Source organism: Sphaerodactylus townsendi, linkage group LG14 (genome assembly GCF_021028975.2).
Source record: "Sphaerodactylus townsendi isolate TG3544 linkage group LG14, MPM_Stown_v2.3, whole genome shotgun sequence".
In the NCBI taxonomy this organism is placed as follows: Eukaryota; Metazoa; Chordata; class Lepidosauria; order Squamata; family Sphaerodactylidae; genus Sphaerodactylus; species Sphaerodactylus townsendi.
The window spans coordinates 8,184,120-8,212,024 of NC_059438.1; the positions used below are offsets into that span (position 1 = coordinate 8,184,120).

The 27,905-nt window shown below is 46.5% G+C and overlaps 1 protein-coding gene across 2 annotated transcripts; it reads right to left on the bottom strand.

The window, feature by feature from the left end:
* Positions 1 to 158: 158 nt before the first annotated feature.
* DRC7 (dynein regulatory complex subunit 7) lies at positions 159 to 27,341 on the bottom strand. Of its 2 annotated transcripts, XM_048515795.1 has the most exons (18): positions 27,193 to 27,341; positions 24,185 to 24,400; positions 20,291 to 20,465; positions 19,190 to 19,315; positions 17,814 to 18,008; positions 16,735 to 16,890; positions 15,575 to 15,793; positions 14,962 to 15,087; positions 14,447 to 14,519; positions 13,337 to 13,465; positions 11,767 to 11,895; positions 10,493 to 10,722; positions 9,050 to 9,265; positions 5,616 to 5,726; positions 4,293 to 4,403; positions 3,417 to 3,611; positions 3,104 to 3,243; positions 159 to 794 (listed from the first exon to the last, which is right to left on the bottom strand). In XM_048515795.1, exons 2-18 carry the CDS (start codon positions 24,349 to 24,351, stop codon positions 707 to 709), a joined length of 2,586 nt encoding a protein of 861 aa, XP_048371752.1. In that variant the 5' UTR covers positions 24,352 to 24,400; positions 27,193 to 27,341; the 3' UTR covers positions 159 to 706. The 2 variants fall into 2 exon arrangements, with proteins under 2 accessions (XP_048371752.1, XP_048371753.1); XM_048515796.1 differs by lacking the exon at positions 5,616 to 5,726.
* Positions 27,342 to 27,905: the final 564 nt, after the last annotated feature.

The following is a 27,905-nucleotide window of genomic DNA, read 5'->3' on the forward strand; positions in this document are numbered from 1 at the left end:
CTGTCCACAGGAGAAACCCAAATCTGTAGCCATTGGGGAGGAGGGGAAGGGCTCATAAACCTGGAGGCCCATATATATGAGGTCATGCACCTGAGATACTGAAAGATGTTTGTAGTACAGAGGCAGGGAACAGGGGAGAAATAACACAAAACAAAAGATGCAGAAAGAATATTTATTAGGGTCAAATCTGCCATAGGAAACAGATATGAAGCACACAGGACATGAAGTCACTCATAACAGGAGCCCAGTTTGTGGGAAGGGATCGTATGCAATGCTGTTCCAAGCAGAGTTGCCCCCCTTTTAAGTTCCACTGAAGCCAATGGACTTAGAAAGGTAGTAACTCTGCTTAGGATGGCGCATACTAGAGTAGACAAGCTGTGCGTGGGGGGGGTGTTTCCGTGGGCACACTTCTCCTGTGCATTTTGTTGATTCACCCAAAGGGGTCCCTTCCCTTGGTGAACCATCCATACCACTCTAGTTATCCCCCTGTGTATGTAATATGCAGACTTGACCAAAATTTGAAATGTGAAAATAGATGTCAGTTGTTTCCTGAAGACCCCCATATTTCTTTTGAGAAAAAACAGGCTAATAATATGCAAAAAAATAACAAAATGGATCCCTGTAACTTGCATTGTTTTCTGAAAGATGTTCACTGAAGTTTCCAGAGGTGACTCCCACTGACATCGGGGCATAGAGTAAATCAAATTTAAAATCTGAAATACTCGGTCAAGCGAGGATCCTTGCATAGTTTCTCTTCCAGTGCTATATATTTCAGGGGGGCTCTCTCCTTGTGCCTGGGGAAGGGGAAAAAAAGTAAATTAAGGCAACAGTACCCCTTTGGCCTCAAAATGGTTCAGCAGTCACTCTCTTCCCTCAGAAATGTTTCCCGGGAACTATAGTTCCATGAAGATGAGATTTTTAAACAGAACATTCCTAGTACATCACAGGTGAATTCCACACAGCGGAGCATGTTATAAAAAACATTTTGGGGAAGAATTTAATGTGGCTCTCTTCCCCGAAACAACTTCAGCACGTTCTATTTCTCTCAACCTGGGCTTTTAAAAATTGCTGAACAAGGGTCTTTTTTCAAAAACCCAGCTTGAAGACACTCCCATGCGAACACAGCAGGCAGGAGACATTTTATTTTTCCCACCTGCCAATCAATTTTCTCCTTCCCTTCCACTCTTTAACTTTTGTTTCTGCCGTTGCCCGCCATTTCAGGATGATTCTGCCCACCCGCCATTTTGTACAGTTTGCCCAGCACAACGTAGGCTGATTTTCTCACCACTCGCCATTTTACAAAGTCCCCCAAGCATGTTTTCTTCCTGTGGCAGCAATTATGACCACAGATTTGCAGTAACACATTTATATACTGGAGAAATAGGAGGAGGAAGATTTTGATATGTATGACTCAACCCCGCCATGACAACCAATGAAAGAGAAGAAGACAGGGAGCACTGGACATGTCCAATCAGACCGTGGAAGAGAAGGAACCGCCAAGCAGAAAGGATGAATTTCTGTATGCCTTCAAAGCTATGCATGCATTGTAGGAAAAAAAAATAAGGGACTAAAACAGCCCAAATAGTTTTTGTGAGCTCAAATTGCTTCTGGAACGGATAAATGGCACACATGTGAACATAAAAAGGGGAAACGGGTTCATTTACAACAATTGCAACTCGTTATAAATATGCTGTGTGGAATCCACCATAGAATATATTTCCCAGGATTCTTTGGAGGAAACCATGTCAATTGAAGTGGTATAAAATCACCAAAGAATAACAGAGAATGCAGAGGAAGGAATTGGCAATTCACCTCTGTTGGTCTCTTGAAAACCCTAGAGGGGTTGCCTATAGCTCAGTTGCAAGTTGATGGCACTTTATATACACGCAGACAGGCTTTAAAAACTTTCCTAAAGTTCTAAGGAACTTGCAATGCCACTCAAATGCCAGAATTACACTCTTCCAAGCACATTGAAGACAATGGCATTGCTTGAAACAGCACTGTTTGTAAGCTAAAATAACTAAAAAGTTGAGATGGTGAGCAAGGGTTGTGTGGCTGATGTAAGGTTACCAGGTGTGGCAACCAATGGGAAACTGGTGGGGACATAACAGGGCAGTGACACTAGCATGATGCCATCTCCAGGAAAACCCACAAGTGGTGTCATGTCTCTCTAGGCCAGTGGTGGCGAACTTTTGGCACTCCAGATGTTATGGACTACAATTCCCATCAGCCCCTGTCAGCATGGCCAATTGGCCATGCTGGCAAGGGCTGATGGGAATTGTAGTCCATAACATCTGGAGTGCCAAAGGTTTGCCACCACAGCTCTAGGCATTACTGGAAATTCCTACACAGGAATTCCTAGGCAGCCATTCAAAGACAGAAATCTCAATGATTCCTAGACAGGGCTGCTGTCACTCCTGGATTCTCCCTGGAAAGAATACAACCATGTTTTAAAGTTTTGTACTTTTGCCACTCCAAACACCACTGGGAAATGACAGGCAGGGGCAAGAGCAGTGGCGTATCTGCCTAGGGACAAGGGGTACCCCTTGTCCCCGGGCGCCACTCTTTTAGTCACGTGGGGGGTGCAAAATCGGCCCCCCATGTGACCAGGAAGTCCTGCTGTCTCATCGTTTTCGCATGACACCATCCAGAAGGGGGAGTCTGTTGGGGGGGAGGTGGGCACCCTAGACCCGTGGTGGCGAACCTTTGGCACTCCAGATGTTATGGACTACAATTCCCATCAGCCCCTGCCAATTGGCCTTGCTGGCAGGGGCTGATGGGAATTGTAGTCCTTAACATCTGGAGTGCCAAAAGTTCGCCACCACTGCCCTAGACCTTGCCCATGTCCATGGTGACATGGGCGGGGTCTAGGACAGTGGACGTGGAGCCTGGGGCATCAGGGGATGGAGCTAGGGGGCGGGGGGCAAAGTGGGGGCGGCAGAGCCTGGGGGCGTCCAGGAGACAATTTGTCTCTGGGCGCCATTTACCCCTGGTACGCTTCTGGGCAAGAGGTTACCAGACCTAGGGGGCTGGCAACCCTAGAGTGGAACACCCAAGAATTTCTTGCCCGGGGGAGCTTAGGGATGAGACCTTTTTGCAGTACCTATTGAGGCGGTTCTCCAAGATGCGAATGCGGAACATGGCTTCAGAGCAGAAGCTTAAGTAGGCATCCTCATCCTCCAAGGTCATGTTGAGCTGGTTCTGCTGGTACCACTGCTGCTTCTTCTGAAGCTCCTGGGTTTCCTGTGCGAGGATGGAAAGGCAGAGGATAGATCAGGGAAGGAGGACAAAAGGAAAGCATTCAGACCACCGGATAACACCCAGAAGAAAAAGAAGGACCACCAGCCAAGGCAGTCTTTGCTTCAGTCCTCTTCTGCCTCTCTGCCAAGGGGCAGTGAGGAGAGTGGCCGAGGTACCTTCTCGAAACGGGCTTGGATGAGGTTGGCCTTGTCGACGAGGTGGTGCTTGAAATCGGTCAGGCAGTCTTCCTTGAGGCGCATCACCATCCACCTGGGCATCTTCTCGACTCCACCCATCTGGATCAGGTAAGGGGCCAGGTAGTCCAGATCTTGCTCCACCTGCCGTAGACGCTCCTCCTGCAACAGGCGTTCCTGCAGGGAAACAGCAGCCTTAGATACACTCCCTGGACTGTCAAGGGTATCCAGATGGGACATCCCTTTGGAGGATAAAATCACCAAAGAATAACAGAGAATGCAGAGGAAGGAACTGGCAATTCACCTCTGTTGGTTTCTTGAAAACTTTAGAGGGGGATCATATTCCAGTCTGGTTTTCAATTTGCTTCCAGGCTGAATTCATGGTGCTGATATGGACCTTTAAAGACCTGAATGGCCTGGGAACAACATACCTTAAGACCTGCCTTCTCCCCACAGGAATCGTCTCGTACACTCTGATAATCTTTGGAGGCCCTGCTTCAGCTACCCCTCTACCATCTGAAGCCAGATGGGTGGTAACCTGACACAGGGCTTTCTCAGTTGTGACACTAAGTTGGAGAAAGGATCTTGCCATTGTAGTGCATGCCCTACTAGTAACATCTTGATTAGATTGCTGCAGGATATAATGCACTACTAACTTGGACACTAATCCCCTGAATCCTGGGAACGGCAATTTGGTCAAGTGCTGGGATTCCCACAGGTATTCCCTTTGCTTTCTGCTATAATTACAGGGATTCTTAGGAAAGGGGTGTGTGTGTGTGATTTTTAACTGCAAGCAGGCCCAGAGGACGGGTGCTCAAACACTATGTACTTGCAATTCAAGATGACCCATTCACCTACCATTAATTCTCTCTGTTCTCTGCTCTTCTCATTCCTCTCCGTATCGTAAATGGATACAGTCAACTTGCTGGCTGCAACTTCTTCCTCTCGGATCCTCAAAATATCCAGAACCTTGGGCAAGATGGAAAAGTTAGAACAGAGCTGAATGGCTGGCATGGCCCTTTCAGCAGAGGCGTAGCTCCAAGGGGGTGAGGTGGGGGTGCAACGCACCAGGGGTGCATCCCTGTGGGGGTGTGGTGAGGGCATTCTGGGGCAAGACGGGGGCGGAGGATGCACTAGTGCACCGGGCGCTTTTCCCCCTTGTTACGCCTCTGCCTTTCAGGCATGAGTCTGGGCCATTTGCTGTTGCTGCTGCCACCAATTCCAGCAGTGGCGTAGGAGGTTAAGAGCTCGTGTATCTAATTTGGAGGAACCGGGTTTGATTCTCCGCTCTGCCGCCTGAGCTGTGGAGGCTTATCTGGGGAATTCAGATTAGCCTGTACACTCCCACACACGCCAGCTGGGTGACCTTGGGCTAGTCACAGTTCTTCGGAGCTCTCTCAGCCCCACCTACCTCACAGGGTGTTTGTTGTGAGGGGGGAAGGGCAAGGAGATTGTCAGCCCCTTTGAGTCTCCTGCAGGAGAGAAAGGGGGGATATAAATCCAAACTCTTCTTCTCTTCTTCTCTCCTTTTTCCTGTCACATCTCCGCAAAGGCAGAGGAGCCATAGCATTTACTCTTCCTCCTGCCTAATGAGGAAAGGTCATCATGTAAATTGGCGGAAGTCTCCTCAGGCCAGAGGAGGGGAGCAGCAAGCATGCCGCCTGGTTATAAAATGGCCATAGTTTGCATATTCAGGGAAGTTCCCACCTGCTCTGGTTCGGATCATCACCAAGAGATCTGGGAAGCTATCTTATACCAATTCAGGCTACTGATGTACCAAGTTCTGAACTGCCTGTCCTGACCAGAAATGAATTTGCATGGCCTCAGCAAGGAGCCCTTTCCAGTCTGAAGACTGGAGACCCTTTCAATGGGAGCAGTTTAACGGCACCATTCCACGAAGAGTTATGCCCTTCTAGAGAGGTGTCGCGCCAACAGGCTGGGTGGGGCACAACACCCAAGGCGCGCAGTGTGGCTGGGGCATGGCGTTCTGGGGGCGTTCCAGGCTGGGGGCAGACAGCACTGTAGCAGGGGCTCAGGGCGCACACATGCCCCAGGTGGAGTTCCCCCTCGTTCTGCCCCTGCCCTTCTAAGATGACAGAAGTCAGGGGTCTTAGGAGGGTGTAACTGCCTAAGGTGGCACTGTAAACCTAGAATCTTCTGCCCCTGAAGTTTCCCAGTTACCTCTATCTCAGATTCCCAGACTTGGTGCCGAGATAGCTTCTCCTCTTCAATTAAGTTCAGCATCATTTCGTACAGATGAAACAACTTCTCGTCTTTTTCTGTTAACCCTGCCTGAAGAGAAACACACCAGTGAAGAACAGGACCCCCACAGGGGCGATCTTAGGTGATGGGTAACAGGGGCAGCGGCTGGGGGGAGTAGATTCTGACCTCAAGCCTTTTCAGGGGTTCACACAGCCAACTGGGGAGTGATGGCTCCTTCCCCCTGACCTGCCCAAGGCCCAGGCACAAGATTCTGGTGGCAGAAGGGGCTCCTGAACACCCACAGGGGGTGAGAGGTGCCTTTATTTAGACCCCAGTGGCAAGGGATAGGAGCAGTGGGGGTCCTCACCAGAGATTATTGAGAAAACTCAGCAATCAAGGAATAAGAGGGGAAGTCCTCCTATGGATTGAAAACTGGTTGAGAATCAGGAAGCAAAGAGTGGGTGTAAATGGGAAGTTCTCACAATGGAGAGATGTAGGGAGTGGTGTCCCCCAAGGATCCGTTTTGGGACCAGTGCTCTTTAACCTATTCATAAATGACCTGGAAGTAGGGGTGGGTAGCGTGGTGGCCAAGTTTGCAGATGATACCAAATTATGTAGGGTGGTGAGAACCACAAAGGATTGCGAAGAGCTCCAAGCGGACCTTGATAAATTAGGTGAGTGGGCTAAGAAATGGCAAATGCAGTTCAATGTCGCAAAATGCAAAGTGATGCACATAGGGGCAAAAAATCCAAACTTCACATATGAGCTACAAGGGTCAGTGCTATCAGTCACAGACCAGGAAAGGGATTTGGGCGTCTTAGTTGATAGTTCCATGGGAATGTCAACTCAATCCATGGCAGCAGCTGTGAAAAAAAGGCAAACTCTATGCTGGGGACTCATTAGGAAGAGGAATTGAGAGGAGAAAATAAAACTGCAAAAGATTGTCATGCCCCTTATATAAAGCAGCTATGAGTGCGACGCAAGCACTTGGAGTACTGTGTCCAGTTCTGGTCGCATCGCATCTCAAAAAGGATATTGAGGAGATAGAAAAAGTGCAGAGAAGGGCAACAAGGATGATTGAGGGACTGGAGCACCTTCCCTATGAGGAGAGGCTGCAGCGTTTGGGACTCTTTAGTTTGGAGAGGAGACAGCTGAGGGGGGATATGATTGAAGTCTATAAAATTATGCATGGGGTAGAAAATGTTGACAGAGAGAAATTTTTCTCTCTTTCTCACAATACTAGAACCAGGGGGCATTCATTGAAAATGCTGGGGGGAAGAATTAGGACTAATAAAAGGAAACACGTCTTCACGCAACGTGTGATTGGTGTTTGGAATATGCTGCCACAGGAGGTGATGATGGCCACTAACCTGGATAGCTTTAAAAGGGGCTTGGACAGATTTATGGAGGAGAAGTCGATTTATGGCTACCAATCTTGAACTTTTTGATCTGAGATTGCAAAATGCCTTAACAGACCAGGGTGCTTTCGGGAGCAACAGCCGCAGAAGGCCATTGCTTTCACCTCCTGCATGTGAGCTCCCAAAGGCACCTGGTGGGCCACTGCGAGTAGCAGAGAGCTGGACTAGATGGACTCTGGTCTGATCCAGCTGGCTTGTTCTTATGTTCTTATGTCGGGCTGGGGGGGCAGTGGCGGGTTAAGGGGCAGAGAGGCGCCAGGGAAGGCAGTGCTTCTGCAGTCCCATTCTGGATTTTTTGCCCAAGGTCCCAAAATCTCAAAGATCACTCTTGTGCATCCAGACATGTCGAGTCCTTCAGGACGGACTGGTAGAGCAACTGTTAATGCCTAGATCAGTGATCTTGAACCCATAGGGTTGGGAAGCACAGGTGGGTGGTATAGTCCCTCCTGCTGCGTTATGAGCTCCAGCATAATGCCTCTAAAACTCTGCTGCTGCTGCTGCTGCTGCTGCTGTTTATAAGGAGTTGCTGCTCTCGCGCATACACAGAGAAAAGGGGTGCCACAACTCCTGCCTCTAGAGGAGCAGCAGGACAGTAAAACATGATTACTCAGTGTGGGAGAGGTTTGCTTTTTAAAAACATGGCTGCGTCCAGAGATCCTTGAGCCTCCTCTTCCTGTCGCACGACAGTGATCTGCACGTGAGTTCCTGCCATGTGCTTCCAGTTCAGTGGATTCCCATGAAAAGAAGTCAAACCCGAATATGATCTCAGAGATGTAAAGGAGAGGATTGATGTAATGCGAAATTCGCCTCAGCAGAAGCTACCGCCTCTGTTGTTTCATTTATTGTAAATTATCCTTGAAACATTTAAGCCAAAGAACGCATATAAATAAAATCTTATTTGATTGAAATTAACCTGGAATCCCACACTAGTAATTTCCTCAGGACTGCATAGCCTTTCAAAGCTGCTTTAAAACTCAGACACACTGTTTCAGGAGAAAGTATAAGAGTTTGGAATTAAATTCCTGGTGGCAGCAACATTAGATAAAGAAAGGAATAAACATTATTTTGCTGGGTTTATTTGTAAAGAAGTAAGAGTGGTCATCACAGTAAATCTGTGTGACTATCCTTATATTATGGACAGTTGGGCGGGGTTGAGTCTCAGTTTTTTATCTGAGGATGTCTAGTGAGTTGATGGCTGACAAGAGCCAAACTGGGGGTTTCCTGGCTCATATTCTTACAACAACACATTTTAAAAGGAAGAATCTGTGAACTGCAAAGTTATCCACACTTCAGAAGAGAAGAGAAGAAGAGTTTGGATTTATATCCCCCCTTTCTCTCCTGCAGGAGACTCAAAGGGGCTGACAATCTCCTTGCCCTTCCCCCCTCACAACAAACACCCTGTGAGGTAGGTGGGGCTGAGAGAGCTCCGAGAAGCTGTGACTAGCCCAAGGTCACCCAGCTGGCGTGTGTGGGAGTGCACAGGCTAATCTGAATTCCACAGATAAGCCTCCACAGCTCAGGCGGCAGAGCTGGGAATCAAACCCAGTTCCTCCAGATTAGATACATGAGCTCTTAACCTCCTACGCCACTGCTGCTCCTGCTCCACTTCAGACAATCTTTGCAGTACCAAACAGGGACACGTTCATTGAAGTTTTGCAAACAATGTCTGGTTCATCTATGAAAAGTTCATTGATTTAGAATATTGTAATGCATTTTTCATCCCATCCTTGAAGTGAAACATGTTGTTCTTCCCTCCTCCATTTTGTTCTCACAACAACCTTGTGAGGACAGTGACTGGCCAGGGTTATCCAGTGAGACGCAGCTAATCATTCCCTGAAAAGCCTTCCCAAATCGTCGAAGGCTTTCACGGCTGGATTCAACTGGTTGTGGTGGGTTTTCTGGGCCACACAGCCCGGAAAACCCACCACAACCTTCCCAAATCCTTCCCTTGGTTGCCTCATGTTCATGCCTCCCAAGGCAAGGGGCTCTTTGTACCTGATAGCTGATGCACATATCTCGGGTCATGATGACCTTACTCCCAGAGTTGTCCACGTCTGACCGTTTGTTGAACTCCCTCTTTGAGGCAGTGATGTAATTCTCCTTGTAGTGATAGGTCAGGAAGATTTTTTCCTTTGACATCAAAAAGATGCGTTCAGCCACGTCTTCATCTGCTGGTTTCTCTGGATTCCTGTTGAATCTCTCTGTGATTGTCTAGAGAAGTGTTGGGGTGTGGAGGTAAGGGAAAGAAAAGGTGAGCTAATGAAGCTGGACCAGGATTCTGGGCTGAAGAAACTAAGAGTTTGAAAATAAAAAGTAAAATAAGCAGCAGGGTCAAAACATGGGCATATCCTTCAGAAAGGCAGTGTATTTCCATCTTCTGTTTTTCTTGTGCTTCGGACCAAAATACATGTTCCCTGTGTCAGGTCATGGGGGACTAACTCTACTCTTAGCCACATGTTCTCACCAGGACTAACTTTTAAAAACATATCAGAACGGGCTTCATGCTTTCATGCAGTTTTCAACATTGATGTCGAAGGATGGGGCCACCTCCCAGCACCTGGCAGCCTGTTATACCCCACCTGTTTATCACAAATGCCCACCTATGGATCCTGGAGTACTCCACAACTGCCACTCTGGACTTACCACAAGGAGCAGGGACCTCCGGGAAGCCAGTAGCAAGAAGGGACAACAGAGAAATGGCAGAAGAGCGTGCGCTGCAAGAGCAAGCCTCAGCAGTTCCAGGAAACAGGGTAGAGGCAGCACAGCCCTAGCCAAGCTGCAATCAGCAGTCTTCAGCAGCCTCAGAGAGTTGGGTGTGATCAGCATAGCCTCAACCAGGCTGCAATCAAGGAGGAGGGCCAGGAAGGCTTAAGAACCAGTCTCAGGCTAGCAAGGCAAGACAGACTACTCACCAGCCACTAGGAGGTTGGAGCAGGGAACCATGGTGAATGGAAAGAGTGAGTCTAACTGTCAGTCATGAAGTAGCTATGAGTATGTTGTGGTCTTGATGGCTACACACAGATACAGTGTAATGGTGCTTCCCCAGGGCTATTTCACATTGGGAAACCAGTGTGTGCGGAAAGATGACGCTCTCCCCCCCCACTCCATTTGCCACAGTCCTCATGAAGACTTGTTAATGTGTGAATAATCTATAGAGAGATGGACGAGAAATTAAAGATGAAGAGAAAGCCAGCCTTGACATATCCTTCTCCTTTAGCTATAATAATGAGTTAGAATTATTATATTTGAAAGTGCTTTACATATATCATCTGGTTGCAATCCTTAATGATAACCCAGTAAAGGTTTTGTCTGCTGAAGACAGGATTGAGACACAGAGAGAGAGAAGCTGGTTTGATGTTATTCAGTAAGTTCTCGGCCAGGACGAAGACTTGAGGTGGGATCTTCTGACTTTGTAGTTTAATTTCCAAACCAACGTACCACAATTGGTCGAGCGTTGGATTCTGTGTTGACCTGCGCGTTGTTGGTAGGTTTCTTCACTCGTTTGCCAAATTCAGTGTGCCGGTAGCACAGGAAATCTGACCGCCCTTCAAAATATTCTATCATGTCCAAAGCCGTTTCAACACGTTTCTGAAGGCCATCCACTCGTGTCTCACTGTAGAACTCCATGGTGCGCTCCGTCTCAGGCTCCATCGTCTTGTAGGTGTGCACTGAGAAATCAGAGAGATGCCCCAGTGAAGTCTTGAGATGCCCTGGTGAAGTCTTGGCAAGCGCCCGCCAAAATCTCAGAGAATTGGAGGAATTGACGAATAAAGGTCAATTTCCACAAAGAAGAACGAACAGGGTACTGTGGGGTATGAGCCTCAGTCCTCCACCCACTGTTCTTCCCCTGAACAAAAAGAATGGGGGATGGGGTGAGAGGCATTTGGCAGGTTGCACGATCATACTGCCTTCCACAACAGGTAAAATGATTCCTTCCCCGGACTATTTCAGTTCAGAGTAACAGCATAGAAGGAGAAGGAGGAGGAGGAGGAGGAGGGGGAGGAGGAGGAGGGGGAGGAGGAGGAGGAGGAGGAGGAGTTTGGATTTATATCCCCCCTTTCTCTCCTGTAAGGAGACTCAAAGGGACTGACAATCTCCTTTCCCTTTCTCCCCCACAACAAACACCCTGTGAGGTAGGTGGGGCTGAGAGAGCTCAGAAGAACTGTGGCTAGCCCAAGGTCACTCAGCTGGCATGTGTTGGAGTGCACAGGCTACTCTGAATTCCCCAGATAAGCCTCCACAGCTCAGGCGGCAGAGCGGGGAATCAAACCTGGTTCCTCCAGAACAGAGTACATCAGCTCTTAACCACTACACCACTGCTGCTAAATCTCCTTCTGCTCCCACATCACAACCTAGGGATGCCAGCCTCCAGGCGGGACCTGGAGATTCCCCATACAGTTCATCTCCAGACTACAGAGATCAGTTCCCCTGGAAAAAATGGCAGCTTTGGAGAGCGGGATATCTGGCCTTGTGCCCCATTGATGTCCCAACCTGGATCTTGAAATCCCATGGGGAACTTGGCAACCCTGTCACAATCTGGCCCAAAGTTGGAACAGCACACATGGGAAGAGGGAAAAAAATACAAGCAAATCATGTATGGCTGTGACCAAGTTCACAGGTTGGGCCCAGAGCCTGACAGCTTCACTGTCCCACATAGCACCTCCCCCTCCCCTAATGACCAGGTGTAATAACTCTGTGAAGGGCTCTGGTACCTTTGAGGCTCTGCACGTGTCCAGGCGCGAAGTATTCTGTCGTCACTTCTGTTTGCTTCTTCAGCTCTCTCCTCTCCATCTTGTCCTCTCGGTTCTTGAACAATTCCTTCACCTCCAGCACTTTGGAAACTTGGGGGAAGAGGGAAGAGGGGAATGTTTAGTCTCAGGGTCTTACTGTTAGATACAGGTCATCAGCAGCGAACCCGCTCTTGCCGACTAAAGGACTATTTATCACACTCACATCTACCCTCACAGCCGGACTTCTGACTCCAGGGGTGTTGCATTTTCCCACCTAAGGACGCCTTTATATTTTACAATACACCTGAGAAAAGTGTGATATGTTTCCCTGAAAGCACCTTCATTGCTGCCCTGATAATATACATGGTCATATAAATGCCCTAAGCACCTTGCTGGACAACAATTTATGCCATTGTTAAGGGTGATCATCCTTCCCAGAACTATCCTATACATCTATTTTCAGTGCTTCTATGATTTAAGGGTTACAATTGATCCCAAAGAAGAAGAAGAAGAAGAGTTTGGATTTATATCCCAGCTTTCTTGCCTGTAAAGAGACTCAAGGTGGCTTACAAACTCCTTTTCCTTCCTTTCCCCACAACAGACACCTTGTGAGGTAGGTGGGGCTGAGAGAGTGCCAAAGAACCGTGACTAGCCCAAGGTCACCCAGCAGGAATGTAGGAGCACGGAAGCACATCTAGTTCACCAGATAAGCCTCCGCCACTCAAGTGGAGGAGTGGGGAATCAAACCCGGTTCTCCAAATTAGAATCCACCTGCTCTTAACCACTACACCACACTGGCTCTCAATACACAATAGCCATCAGCGATGTCATTAATAAGCCCACTGGTGTGTGTGTGTGAGGTGGGAATGACAGGCCTGATAGGACACGGAGAGGAACTGTTAGCAGATGTGGGTTGGGTTATAACCTTCAAAGCCCTCCATGGCCTGGGACCCACATATTTGAAGGACTGTCTCCTCCCCTGTATTCCAGTTATGATCTTCGGGCTGCCACCTGCTGGCTGTTCCCCCATTCAAAGAGCTCCACCTGGCATCCACCAGAGCCCAGGCCTTTTTCATCTCAAAATTCATATTGTGCAATAGGTTGCCTGAAAAGGTGAGGGAACCCACCCACCCCTCTCACTAGATGTCTTCAAGAGGCACCTCAAGGTTTGTTTGTTTGTTTGTTTGTTTGTTTGTTTGTTTGTTTGTTTGTTTGTTTGTTTGTTTGTTTGTTTGTTTGTTTGTTTGTTTGTTTGTTTGTTTGTTTGTTTGTTTGTTTGTTTGCAGGGCTTTTAATGGGGTGTGGACAGCAGGCATCCTTAAGTGGGAAGGGAAATGTTTGGGGATTTTACCTGGTTTTAATCTGTAATGTTTTAACAGTTACCTGTAAATCACCTTGAGCCAAGAGGAAAGGTGGGGAATAAATGTGTTTTTAGTAAATTAAATAAACCTGCATTTTCCTATCCACACTGCAACCCAATCTGCTTGAATAAAAGTAGTTGCCACTGTTTCACTTGCCCAGAGTGCTCAAAGTATCTTATCAGGGTGCTCACAATCTGTATCCTCATAGAGAGTGAGACGGCTGATCAGCCCGTTCTTGTTCAGGTAAGGGGCCCATTTTTCCAGCTTGGCGTTCTTGTACAAAATCTCCTTTTTGCCTTGGGGACACCGCATCTCAAATTCTGCAGACCAGAAACAGAATTACCCTTGATTGGATATACTGTAGAGTTTTGTGATGGTGCAAATATTCTAACTTGGATTTCTTAAGTTTAAATCAACACAAAAGGAAGCTTTCACAAGAAACTGCCTTATATTGAGTCTATTCAGATCTATTCAGGGAGGTAGTAAAGAAGGAGGAGGAGGAGGAGGAGGAGGTTTGAGTCCTGTGGTACCTGTAAGCAAAGTTTTATTCTTGGTATAAGCTGTAAGACCAACAAAGTTTTATTCTTGGTATAAGCTTTTGTGTGCACAATTCTTTTGGTCTATTTAGGTCAGTTTTGTCTATTCTGATTGACAGCAATTCTCCAGGGTTTCAGGTAAAGGTTTTTCACAGCACATGCTACTAGATCCATTTAACTGGAAATGCCTGGAATTGCAAAGTAAATGCTATATCTCTGAGCTATGAACCTGCTATTCCACCTCTGTCAAACAATGTTTTCAACAGCATTTTATTGTACATATCACACAAACACACATGTGTATATAAAGTCCTGTACCAGTATTCCTGTGTCTCTTGCTTATGTAGGAGTCTCTATTAGCTTCTAAAGAGGATGCTGCTTCATCCACACCAAAACATAAACACAATGCTCTGTAGCACCACCACTTCCAATGGCCAAGAGTGGTACTGCAATTTCTCATTTAGCAGGCAGGGTTTGCCCATTTCCCACTCTATCTCTTTCCAGGCAGGCCTAGTACTTCTTTTCTTCCCCAACTTATGAGCCCTGAGGAGTCCACTTTCCTTGAGGTGCCAAGGAAATCTCCCCCTAGCCCACCCCACAAGCCCCAAGTATAGAATATAGAGAGGCTGAGAAAATCTCAGTCTCAAATGGCCTTTTGCTTAAATTGCTCAGTAGTTCACCTGAAATGCCTGGGAGCCACATTCGGCTCCTGATTCACAGGTTAGCCACTCCATAATAGGTTAAAATATTGGGGGGGGGGGATACCTTTTGAAGTTATTTGGATTGGTTCAACCCAAGATGCTGGCATGTCGAAGGCCTTGGATTCCTCTTCCTTATTCTGTTGAGACTCGGAGAAAGGACACATTAGGATGCTAAGAAGTGATGCTATGCTTGTAGCAGCAAATATGATCTTTTTTAACTGTCTGGCTTTGAAAAACACTTTATAAATAATGACTTTAGAAATAATGCTTGCTTCCTCAAGCGTCAAACATCACAGAGGCCCCTTCGGCACAAGCAGAATGATGCCCTTTCAATCCACTTTCAATGCACTTTGCAGCTGGATTTTACTATGCGGAACAGCAAAATCCACTTGCAAACAATTGTGAGAGTGGATTGAAAGTGCACTATTCTGCATGTGCGGAAGGGGCCTAAGAATAAACGAAGCCAGTGGAGAGGCACTGCCAGCCTGAGCAGACGAAAATGACCTTGATGCCTCATTGTTCTGATTTGTTCTGATGCAGCTTCATATGTTCAGGGAGAAAGAGGGTGTGATGACTTACCAGCTCTTCCACTTCATCTTCCGCTTCCTCATCCTCCTCCATTTCTGGCAGTGACAGCAGAGGCTTGTCGGTGCCCAGCAGCATGAACTCCCATCGCACTGGGTCACCAAGGTCAAACTCGAGATCCTACAAGGTATCAGCCAGGAATGGAACCAGATCAGCAGTCAAATACATGGAATTGGGGGTGGGGGCTGCAAGATCATTTCATTTGACCACAGGTAAGCAGAGGGCACTACGCCTCTTCCTGAAAGTATCCTGGAATAAATTTGGATCTTGCAGCAGGAAGGCCCCTTCCACACGTGCAGAATAATGCACTTTCAATCCACTTTCAATGCACTTTGCAGCTCGATTTTACAGTGTGGATTAGCAAAAGCCACTTGCAAACAATTGTGAAAGTGGATTGAAAGTGCATTATTCTGCATGTCACCTCCCTATCTATCCGCCCACTATCTCTCTTCTGTTGCAGGGTGCCATACATGGGTATCATCTCCTTCTTTTCCCCTTGTGCAACAGCTTAATCTGAGGCTACCATGCACACTCTGAAAAAAGGGGCCACTCACCCTTTTATTAACATATTCAAAGATGGTACCTCACAGCCATTCACAGGAAGTACCTTGCAGCCGTTCCAACAGTCCTGCATATTGATCCAGTAGTTCCGGTGGTTCCAGACACTTTCAATGCCAAGGAAATTATCATCTTTGGTGTCGTAGCTTTTTGCTGTAAAAGGGTCGATATAGAAGCTCTCTGGCACCTCACGCTTGCCTGAAAGTACCAGAACCCAGGCGTGGACCCGCAAGCCATAGAGAGAATCTGGTTTGGGCTTTTCAATTTCCTGCAGCACAGAGAAAGGCAGGAGCACAAAATCAGTGGCTGAAATACTCCTGCGTGCTCATTCCCATTCCTTTCAAGGGTCTCATGGCTGTTTAGAAATAATGATTAATAAAAACTCATAGTCAATGGAGAGCAGGTATTTTTACTTACAATCTCCAGTTTCAATTTTTGGATTGAAAAATCAAAATCTGGGCGACAGAGGTACTTTCCTGGTAAACAATCTCACAGTATCATCCTGTGCAGAGTTACTTGCTTTAAGCCCGCTGAAACCAATTCCCTAAGATTACAGAACCATCCCACAGTCACTTTGAGAGCCAGTGTGGTGTAGTGGTTAAGAGCAGGTGGATTCTAATCTGGAGAACCGGGTTTGGTTCCTCATTCCTCCACCTGAGTGGCGGAGGCTTATCTGGTGAACCACATGTGTTTCCGGACTCCAACATTCCTGCTGTGTGACCTTGGGCTAGTCACAGTTCTCTCAGAACTCTCTCAGCCCCCCTGCCTCACAAGGTGTCTGTTGTGGGGAGAGGGAGGGAAAGGAGCTTGTAAGCCACCCTGAGTCTCCTTACAGGAGAGAAAGGTGGGGTACAAATTCAAACTCTTCTTCTTCCCCCTTTTAATGTTTGATGTAATTTTCCCTTTGTGTCTTTCCCTTTGTGTCTTTTGTGTCTTTCTCCTTTGTGGTACCTGGACTGGTGAGCCTGCAGCAGGGGGGCGGGCTGCATTGAGAGGGCTTATCAGGCCCGTTTGTCAGCTGAGGTGACTCCTCCCCTTGCTCCTCCTTGCCAGGCCAGATTGGGAGCGGGGGGGGGTTGCCTCAGCTCGTGGCCCTGACAAGCTCCCTCAAGGAGCTGGGTCTGGCTCCCAAGCCTCAAGTTTGATACCCCTGAAAAAGATGGATGGACAGATAGATGGATACAGGAGAATGAACAAATACTTGCTCACCACAGTCTTTTCTTCCTCTTCTTTGCGCTTCTTCTCAGCTGCCTGCTCTTTTGCTACCTCCTTGGCTGCCTGCTGCAGCTCAAATTTGCTCTGCAGGTCCTTCAAGGGCTTGACCGCATACTTCTTCAGCTTCTTTTCTACAGCTTCAACCTGGACCTGAAACCACAAGGCAGAAAGGAAGCCACTTCCACTGTGCCTCAAAGCCTCCTCGATGCTAGAAGACACAGGACGGGGTTGCTGAGGCTTGGTGAGTGGGACACCATTCATCTACCTCAGAGCCCAGCAGCATCTGGTGGTGGTATAACTTCTCAGTCAATCACACACACATACACACCTCCCAAAAGTGCACACAATCTCTTGTGGGCACCACAGAATTATGCTCCAAGTTTCCAGCTGTGAACCAGAGGAATAACTATGAGGATAAACAGCTGGAAGGGAGGGGTGCAGTCAGAGTGCCCCTCAGAAATCCTTCCCCCTCAGCCCAAAGACTGTGCCCAAGTTGAAAAGCAACTGCAAACAAGGGAGCAGCTCTCCTGCAGATGCTCCTATAAAATACTGATGTCATTTGAACACTAAAACATATGTACATCAGACATCTACTGTTCTGGGACAATGACTTAATTTTGGGAGTCAGTCACAGGTGACTATTCCACCACTGTCTTAGTTTGCTCAACAGGAGAAAAAGCAGGTCTTTGCTTCCCCCTATTGGCAGCAGGCCTTTATTATCCCCTAATGGGCCCACCTGTCATTTGCTGAGAAAGTAAAAGGATCGAGTAGAGGAATTTTCCCTGAACTTCAAGGTAAAGGGTAGGAAAGTCCATGAAGTCTAGCCATCACGGGCAGAGCGAGGGGGAACTGCGCCCGGTGCACGCTTGCGCCCTGCACCCTTGCCACACCCCGTCCTCCCTGCAACGCCCCATCCCACCCTGCAACGGCCCTGGAATGCCGTTGCCATGCCCCCACAGGGGCGCACCCCTGGTGCATTGCACACCCCCTCATCCCCTTGATGCTACGCCACTGCTGGCCATTCAAAACCTTTCTTCCCTTTTCTGTTCCAACGCTGATACCTCCCCTCTCACCTCTTCTGCCTTTTGCAATAGCGGGCACTCCTCCTTGGTCTCATCCATCATGCATATCTCCCGGGTGGCATAGCCGTTCACGCAGTAGGTGTCGTAACCCGCGCCAATGAGCAGAGAACACAGAAGGTTGCTGAAATCAAAGCAGTTCCCTCTCTGGTATCGCAGGATCGTGGTTGGGGAATACAGGTAACTGGGCTACACAAGGACAAATGATTCCGTTATATTCGCCCTTTCCCATCCAGCTGTCCTGAATCCTTCTCAGTTCACTTTGCCAAGAAAGAACTGGGGGATCAGAATGTTAGAACCCCCATGTTGGACTGGACCCGTGGCTCATTTCACAGATCACTCTTATGTCCTGATAACGGTAAATAAATGCTTTGGGTAGGACAGGACAGAAAAGCTGATGCACAGCAGAGACTGTTATTTTCTACTCTGCTGTTCCTCCTATGGTCTCATACCTCTTCCGCACATGCAGAATAATGCACTTTCAATCCACTTTCATAATTGTTTGCAAGTGAATCTTGCTATTCTGCAGAGCTGCAAAGAACAAGTAAAATCCAGCTGCAAAGTGCACTGAAAGTGGATTGAAAGTCCACAAAAGCAATGTTGAATATTTAAATAAGAAATTTTGTGTTTTTTCCCCTTTACTAAAAGAATGGATTATTGTATAATTTATGCACTTTCTTCTTTCTTCTTTTTCTCTCCCTTCACATCTTTTTTCTTTTCCTCACACTTTCTATAGTCTCTTTTTCTTCTCACTGTAAAGAGGTAATAATGTAATGTGTTTAAATATGAATATAGGTTAACGAATTGGAGAAATGTTGTATTATAAGTTGTATTATAAAATAAAAATATATATTTTTAAAAAGAAAGTGGATTGAAAGGGCAGTATTCTGCATGTGCGGAAGAGGCCTCAGAAAGGCATGCCTGGGTCTCTCCTCCCTCATGTTATTCTCACAACAATCTTCTGGTGTAGGTTAGGCTAAGCACAAGCAATTGGCCCAAGGCCACACAGCAAGCTCCATAGCAGGGATTTGACCTTGGGTCTCCCCAGTCGTAGTCCACACGTTAACCACTATGCCGCACTGGAATTCAAGAGTGAATCGGAACCTAGACCCACAAACTCTGCAACCCTGCAAGTGAAGAAGATTACGCCAGCTGATTGGCCAAAGGTCATTTTTGCTTCATCCAAATGGGGATTCAGCCTCTGTTTGTCTATTCAGAGGTGTCCAACTCTGGCACTCCAGATGTTCATGGACAACAATTCCCATCAGGACCTGGACCAACTTTTTTAAAAGGCCTATGTTTAATTTGGCCCTTAAACGGGCCACAAAAGAGGAATAAAGGAAGGAGATTCAGAAGACGCTTTATCTTACCGGTGCAATAGGGGACGGAAGGGGCTCCATAGTTAGATAGTCAGACACAAAACGAGCACAGCTATCCCAGTCATACAACTCAGAGTAGGGGAGTAGGGTTGGCCGGACTGTAGTACTCACAAATTTCTGAAATACAATAGTGTTGGCTTTCCTGAGTATGTTATGGAAGGTCTTTGGCCTTCAGCAGAGAGAGCTTTAAACACAAAACAAATCTGTCAAAAATCGGTGGTTGTGTTGGTCCAGAGATAAAGAATCCAAAAAATAATAACAGCCGGGGACGTTCCCTTCTCTACCTGGCTCGTTCTCTCTCTCTGAGTCTGGGAATATAAGGCCCCTTCCGCGCATGCAAAATAATACACTTTCAATACATTTTCAGTGCACTTTGAAGCTGTACAGAATAGCAAAATCCACTTGCAAACAATTGTGAAAGTGGATTTAAAGTGCATTATTTTGCATGAGTGGAAGGAGCCTAGGCCTTCTCTACTTGGCCCCCTCTCTCTACCTCTGAAGATAAGCCAGGGTATCCCTTTCTCTACCTGGCCCTCTCTCTGTGTGCCTGGGCAGACAAAGTAAGGACATTCCCTTTTCTAATTGGTCAACCAATGGGAAGGACATGGGGTCTCTGATGCATAGCAGAGACCACGAACTGGAGCCTCGCTCCAAGGAATCACCCAGGACTTAGCACAGGTCAGGTTGGAAGGCTTAGATAGGATGAGATAGAAAGCTGAGACCCTTCCTGTGCCAGAGTTGGGACCTGAATCCTGCCAGGAACTACAGAAGGGCTCTTCCTCTGCAGAAGACCAGAGTGTGGGATGTGTTCCCCTGCGTTTGGCTGTGGGCCTTCCTTTGTCCCTGAGGGTCCACTCAGAAGGATCCGCATTTGCCATTTCCATTGGTTCTTCTCTACTGTGGTAGAGAAGGCAGGAGGTCTTCCCCCAGGGGCATAGGGAGCATCAGGGCTACAGAGGGTTCTGGGAGGTGAACTCAAATTTTGGGGAGTCTTTCTTTTCCTCCATAGAGCATGCTTCCAATTAAATCCAGCTCCAGTGGTATAAGGCCAGAGAGAAAGTTCCGTGCGTCATCAACGGCCCCTCAACTTACTTCCACATTGCATTCATTCACAGGATGCAGGAAAAGCGGCTCCCGGTCTGGGCAAAGGTGCACGTACTGCCGACAGAAATTATCAGCCACCTGCAGTAACAACTGCTCCTTGGGAGAATTCGTCCTGTATGACAGTGGCAAATTGGAGGTGTCGATGGAACTCCAGTCAAATTCACTAGATACCGAAAGAAGAATGGGGATGGGAGAGAAGGAGACTAAATGATCGTGGGTAGAGATACATAACATCTGAAAAGCAGCAGGGCAGTTTTCGATGTGTCATTCATTACAAAAGTGCCCTTTCCTCTCTGTAAGGCAAGATTTGAAAAACTGAGTACTGATTGGCTGATGCCTGTAATGTCACAAGGACACACCCACAGTTCTGGAGAAGCTTTGCAAACATTTTAAAAATGGTTTGCAATTTTTGTAAGATGAAAAATATTACATATAAATGTAAGGTTCCCTTTAAAAACAAACAAACCCAGAAGGCAGAGAAAACATGTATCAAGAAAGACCAGAAAAAAATGACCAGTGGAACACATTGAACAACATATTGTAGATATGTCATGCAAACTGTAAAGAGGCCATCACCTTAAAAGAAACCTAAACAGCCTTTCACTTTTAGCAGCGCCAAACTGCTCTTTTCTCTCCCCCGCCACCGGTGAAGCCACAGGTAGACTACTGAACTGTGCAAGCCTGCACCTTTCCCCTTAAACCTCCACAATGAAAAGGGCTACACACTTATTTTTCCCTTTGAAATAAAAGCTGAGAACTAGAAGATAATAGCAATACATTGTGGGAACTGGGCCGAATGCCTACAAATTATATTTGATCAAGGAATATGGATTTTGCATGAACCAAAGATTTCTAAGAATCAAAATGGGGTTTCTGTATAGAGACCAGTAGCCTCTAACAGAGACTGCATGTTAGCAGATGGTCAAACTGCATGTTAGAAGCTTGTCAGTGATTATGCAGGCAAGCAAAGATAAATATCTTTAAGATCTTGTCACTAAAGTGCCAACGTGACAGAAGACATATATTGTCGAAGGCTTTCACGGCCGGAATCACTTGGGTGCTGTGTGGTTTCCGGGCTGTATGGCCGTGTTCTAGCAGCATTCTCTCCTGACGTTTCGCCTGCATCTGTGGCTGGCATCTTCAGAGGATCTGATGTTGGGAAAGCAAGTGGAGTATATATCTGTTGGAGTGTCCAGGGTGGGTGGGGATGAAACCTTCGCCTGTGAGGCAACAAAGGCGGCAACTGTTCAGGTCATTAGCTTGAGGGCATCTGAATTAGAAGTATGAGTAACAATGAAGACTATAGCCTGGGAGTAACCCTGCAGATAGCAAGTGTTGTCACTGGTGGAGATCTGAATAGAGCCTGATTTGGTTTTGTTTTTTTTGAAGACAGTTCATGGAAACATCTAAGAGTTGAGGTCCTTGATTAGCCTTTCACGACTCCTAGTATTTTTTTCATTGGTAAAGTTGTACTCACATATTTTTTTCTCTTTCCAGCAACCATGTTTATGGATTAATTGCTTACTTCAGGGACTTAGTGGCTTTTCAGAGTGGTCCTGAAAGCCACCACGGCCAGGGACTACACAGAGAAGCAATTGAAATCCATAAGCACATGGACAATTTTAAACAGGAAGGAAGAAACCATGAAAAAAATGAACTGGTGAACCTGGCTGCCAGTGTTGGAAAAATACTAGGGTCAAGACCTGTCGTCAAACCAGCTCCACACACAGTATTGTGACATTAGGATGACCATAGACAAAAGCAGAAACAAAGGCCAAGATACTTCTTATTTCTGGACCACTCTGGAAAGCCACTCACGCCAGACTACACAGAGAGAAGCAATTGAAACTATAAGCACATGGAACAATTTTAACAGGGAAAGGAAGAAACTATGAAAATGAACAGAACTTGGCTGCCAGTGTTGAAAAATACTAGGGTCAAGACTGTGTCAAACCAGCTCCACACAAACACAGGATGACCATAGACAAAAGAAACAAAGGCCAAGATACTTCTATATTCAGATGCTCCCACCAGTGACCCTAGCTATTCACAGGGTTACTTACCCCAGGCTATAGTCTTCATTATTGTTACTCATACTTCTATTCAGGGATGCCCCTCAACTATTGACCTGGTTTTCGTCAGCCTTTGTTACTCACAGGCAAGGTTTCCCCACTCCACCCTGGACACTCCAAACAGATATATACTCCAACTTGCTTTCCCAACATACCAGATCCTCTGAAGATGCCAGCCACAGATGCATAGGCTTAAACGCTCAGGAGAGAATGCTGCTAGAACACGGCCATACAGCCCGGAAAACCACACAGCACCCAAAAGAAGACAGCCTTTATAATTTTGTATAATCCTAGAGCCAGCTTAGGCTATATGGGATGCCTAAGGAAATAAAAGAGATCAGAGGTTAAAATAAAAATGAATGTGATTAATTAATTAAAAAGTGTTTCTTTATATATTGTTAAATGAACACAGAAATGATAATGAGAGATTCATATGTACTTGTATTTTACTATAATTCTATTGTATTAGAACCGAATGGTATAATTGTTAGAATCAATGTTTGTATAATCTGTTAAAGTAAAATCATTTCAAACTGGGAAAAGGGAAGAATGTAGGTAAAAACCTGCATGCCCTGGGGAGGTATCTCTCTCTTCAGGAGCAAATTTAGAAAAGTAGGAAAACAGGTTATACTTGGAAACCAGAAAAGGCAGAAGTTAGTTTTATTGCAGCCGTTTGAATATGGGCAGAGGGACGTGAGCAAACAGCATGCAGTGTTTGTGTAACAGAAGGAATGTGACACGTAGAATAGAGGTTGTCTTAATGTGACAAGGAGACAGAATCATCCAATGGGATTTTAAGGTTCATGCTTATAGCACATGAAAGGGGTATGGATTATGTACGTTTACAGGTATGATTGTATGACGTATGTATTCTTTGTATCTATAAAGACTAAGGTCTTTCCTATGGTGGGTGTGTCTCTCTTTCGAGAACACCCAGAGGGGTTCATCTTCTGTCACCTTCTATATTCTGTTCTATAAAACGGTCTGTTTGTTTCTGATGTCTGATGCTTTTTGGGGAGTTTGTTTCTAACCTATCTTTTCTCAAGACAGCTGCGTAGGCCGGACATGGGTTCTGGCCTCACAACATCATTGTAATGTGAAAACTATAGTAACCTAAGCATCTTTTAAAAATCTCTTTGCTAAGGGGAACAGCCATGGGGGCCAAGGCAAGGGAAATGGTGAGTGGGATCTCCAAAAATGCACACCTTCCTGTCAACACGACTTTGAAAGAAGAAGAGTTTGGAATTATGCCCCCTCCCCTTTCTCTCCTGTAAGGAGACTCAAAGGGGCTTACAATCTCCTTTCCTTCCTCTCCCCACAACAGACACCTTGTGAGGTAGGTGGGGCTGAGAGAGTTCCGAAGAACTGTCGCTAGCCCAAGGTCAGTCAGTAGGAACGTAGGAACGGGGAAACAAATCTGGTTCCCAGATAAGACTCAGCCGCTTATGTGGAGGACTCGGGAATCAAACCCGGTTCTCCAGATTAGAATCCATTTGCTCTTAACCACTACACCATACTGGTGCATTGACTGCAATTCTCCCCCCACCCCCCCACCCAAAGTTGTACCAAATCAGGTTTTGGCAAGATCGTAGCGAGGCAGCAGGGACTCAGAAACTATATGAATTGAAGGTGACATCATATGAATTCTCTCCACAAAGCATTCCTGCTGAAAAATCAAGATGGAATAAAATGTCCAGGTGGATAATACTGGACTGGTCTTCCGAAATATCAACTAAATTGGGGAAAGGGGTGGGATACGGCTTATGTGTCCATTATACAAGCATGCACGCACACACATGGCATGACTTACTAGACAACTTCAGGAACATGGACTTGGATCTGTGACAATTGTTTCTCCAAGTCACGGACTTCATCGCTGATATTAAAGGAGCTAAATTCTTCTTCCTCCTCCTCCTCACCCTCCTCTTCTTCCAATTTCTCCAGTATTTTCTGATCCTTCTCTTCCTTGCTTTCCATTCTGCTCTTTCAATCCGCGCAAGCAGTTTAGAAAACCTGTGGGAAGGAGCTGTAAAAATAAAGGGCGGTTGAAAGAAAAACAGAATGACCCCCAGGAAACATCTCCTGCATGATTCCCACTTAAATAGATGGAAGCTGCAGGTCTGGGAACTGGGCAATTCCATAACACTTCTTTTAGAACAGATTTAACACAAGCAGGGGGCAGAGTGGTGTAGTGGTTAAGAGCAGGTGCGTTCTAACCTGGAGAACCAGGTTTGATTCCCCGCTCTGCCACTTGAGCTGCGGAGGCTTATCTGGTGAACTAGATTAGCCTGTGCACTCCAACACATGCCGGCTGGGTGACCGTGGGCTAGTCACAGTTCTTCAGCGCTCTCTCAGCCCCACCTACCTCACAGGGTGTTTGTTGTGAGGGGAGAAGGGAAAGGAGTTTGTAAGCCCCTTTGAATCTCCTTACAGGAGAGAAAGGGGGGATATAAATACAACTCTTCTTCATAGTGGTGGGCAAATGATGGGAGGGGGCCTGGGAACATGAAAGCATTCCTGGAAATGGGCCACTCTCTGATCTTAGGCTGGGCTACCTCCTGGCTGCCAATAATGACAGAAAGGAGATCAGTGGGAAAATGGTGCCTTGCTTGCAACTAGGCTTTTTAGCAGCAGTATGGCTCTTTCTCCCAATCTGTGGCAACTGGGGGCCATAAGAAGAAACAGTCATAACTATCACTGCCATCCAGAGCAGCTGCCAGTAGTGGAAGGGAAAAGGCATCCATGCGGCTCTGTGGATGGCAGAGGGGAGGGGCTGAGCAGATCCAGTTAGCGAATCGATCCTGACTTTGAAATATTTCCATATCCTGATTGATATGAAGGAAGACTTCCTCTCCATATCTTCTTGGCCTTATCCCTCATTGTTCCCCCAACAACATGTTATGAGACAAGATTCCCAAAATGTCAATGAACAGCAGCCATAAGCAGTGAGCTAGGCATTTTCTTTCGGGTCAAACTGCCCACCAAAGAGTTTGTTTTTTGTACTCAGCCAAGATAATCACTGACAGTGGAGCCTCAAAGATTCTCCTTATCAGAGATTGTTTGGGAGGGAAAGAATGAAAAACAGGCAGGAAGGTTAAGTCGGTGAAATGTACAGGCCTCTTTTGGCCGTTTAGGTCTTCCCGGAAAGTACCACTAGTATCTAGCTTTCCCTTTGTGCTAGATTCTCTGTGGCATTTGACCAGGACTGGCAATCTGGGGCTTCTACACTCACACACCCAGAGGCACATAATTAAAATCAAGCTATTACACTATTATATCACCCATTTTCCTGTATTGTCAAAGGCTTTCATGTCTGGATTCAACTGGTTGTTGTGGGTTTTCCAGGCTGTGGGGCCGTGTTCTGGTAGATCTTGTTCCTAACGTTTCGCCTGCATCTGTGGCTGGCATCTTCAGAGGTGTATCACAGAGGGAAGTATATCACACAGCCTGGAAAACCCACAACAAACACCTATTTTCTTGTTCTACATAATTTTTATATCAGAAAGACAAAGCTGTTATCATTCAAAGAGGCAAGCTAGGGTGGCAGGAAATTGTTATGGGTATGGGGAGGATAAACTTTTTGGAACGTTCCATACAGATTTCCTTTTCTGGTATGCTATAAACTCTCAAAGCCTGGATCAGATCAAATGCCCCATCTCCCACCACCTCCCCCAAACCTTTAAATGACTCTCAACATTCTAGGTTCTCTGGTCCTCATCCTGGTGGGTTTGGAGGTGAGCATATTCTTTGTTTTTGGGTTAGTTTGCAATTCCTTTTCCCCTCATCTCTGGGAAGCCCCTGCAGTATGGTTGCAAATCTCCAGATGGGGCTTGGAGATCTCGAGAAAACAGAAATTGATGGGGGCTGGATTCTATGGCATTATACCATACCAAGGTCCTTCCTGCCCTCCCCCCAACCCCCAAGCTCACCTTCTCAGGCTCCACTCCCAAATCTTGAGGAATTTCCTCAATAATGTATTGTCGAAGGCTTTCATCGGCTGGATTGATTGTGTTGGGATGTTAAGGACGCATGAAGTAGTATTTTCTTTTCCTGAGCCAGAGTCCGGGCTGGCATCTTCAGAGGATCCTCTGAAGATGCCAGCCACAGATGCAGGCGAAACGTCAGGAGAGAATGCTGCTAGAACACGGCCATACAGCCCGGAAACCACACAGCACCCAAGTTCCTCAATAATGTTGGTAACCCTGTCCCGTCCAATGCAGAAACCCTTCCTTGTCTGTGCTTTGCTCCTTTCAGATTAACAAAGGTCACCCAGTTTATGATTAGATCTAGGGAAACGCTGGGATCTTATGAGGAATGGCAGGTTTCAAACGTCTTCCAAAACCTCCTTCTCAACAACTCCATAAGCCCCGAGGGACTTGTGCAGGTCAATTTCCCTTCCCCTGCCCCTGCTTGCTAACTCTCAACTTTTCTCAACACCTCCTGCTTCAGTCTTCCTCTGGCTGTTGCCTCCCCCCCCCCCCTTCTAATGAATTTACAAAGTCACATTTTTCTTGATGCCTAGGAAATCCCTTGAGCACGCAGAAAGCCGTTGCTTGTCTGTTTTGGTGTTTTCATGTTTAGCCCAGCTGGCCCTTCAGCTGGTACCTCCAGCTGGTGTTGGGAAAATAACTGCAAAGTACACTCAGAATCTGAAGTGGGGAAGGGTGTACATCACATATGCACTGGAACATAGCTTTTCTTCCTTCCCTGTGTAGGGAACAGCGATACCAACAATAGCTCACATGGATTAATATCTCCCTTTCAGCGTCCACATCTCTCCGCACCCCACCCTTCAGTTTGCACTTCCCCATGGCTCACCTTCCCTGCCTTTTGCTCTCTATTTTCCAGGACTGTTGCTCTCCATCTCCATGACAACCATCTTCTATGGGCAGAGGCTTCTGGGAGTTGTAGTCTGCTTCCCCCTCCCCCAGCTCCTGCTACAGGCACAAAATCCTGAGCTGTTCTTCCTCCTCCAATGCTGCTACTGTCTCAAACAAGCAAGCATCCCTTGAAACACTCCTGGTAATTCTAGTGGCATAATTTGGTTTGCAGCAAGAGTCATGTTTAAAGCCTGGGGTTACACTTTAAACGTTTCTAAATTGGAGAACACACCATGAAGCAACCTCAGGGACATAGCTTGTCAGTGTCTAGACAGAAAATCTTACAGAAGCCCTCTGTATGCCACACTGACCTCTGCAAAGGAAGAAGGATGTGATATAAAAAGCTGGCATCTTTATTTGTCACTTTCATCTATAAAAAAAATTATGCTTTGCTTTTCCCTCTGATTCAAGGCAGTCGACAAATTCTAATTTTAAATCATTTTTGTAAAAAAAAAAAAACCCCACTGCATTCAGTTCAATCTATTTGTGTCGAACCCTAATTAGAACACCACGGTTTTTTTTCCTAAATATAATTTATTGTTCAAAACTGACTTTTTTTTGACAATTGTTATAGGGTTAGGGTTATAGGGCAAATTTGTTTGGCCCCTTCTGTGGGCCATTCCCATTCTTTCCTCTGTCAACTTCCCCATT

Excerpts from the sequence above, each read along its gene's own strand:
- DRC7 (XM_048515795.1), bottom strand. The coding sequence starts at position 24,351 with ATGGAAAGCAAGGAAGAGAAGGATCAGAAAATACTGGAGAAATTGGAA. Across the intron at positions 4,404-5,615 it reads TCTGGGAATCTGAGATAGAG|GTTCTGGATATTTTGAGGAT; the intron begins GTAACTGGGAAA and ends ATCTTGCCCAAG. Across the intron at positions 3,612-4,292 it reads GAGAACAGAGAGAATTAATG|GAACGCCTGTTGCAGGAGGA; the intron begins GTAGGTGAATGG and ends GTTTCCCTGCAG.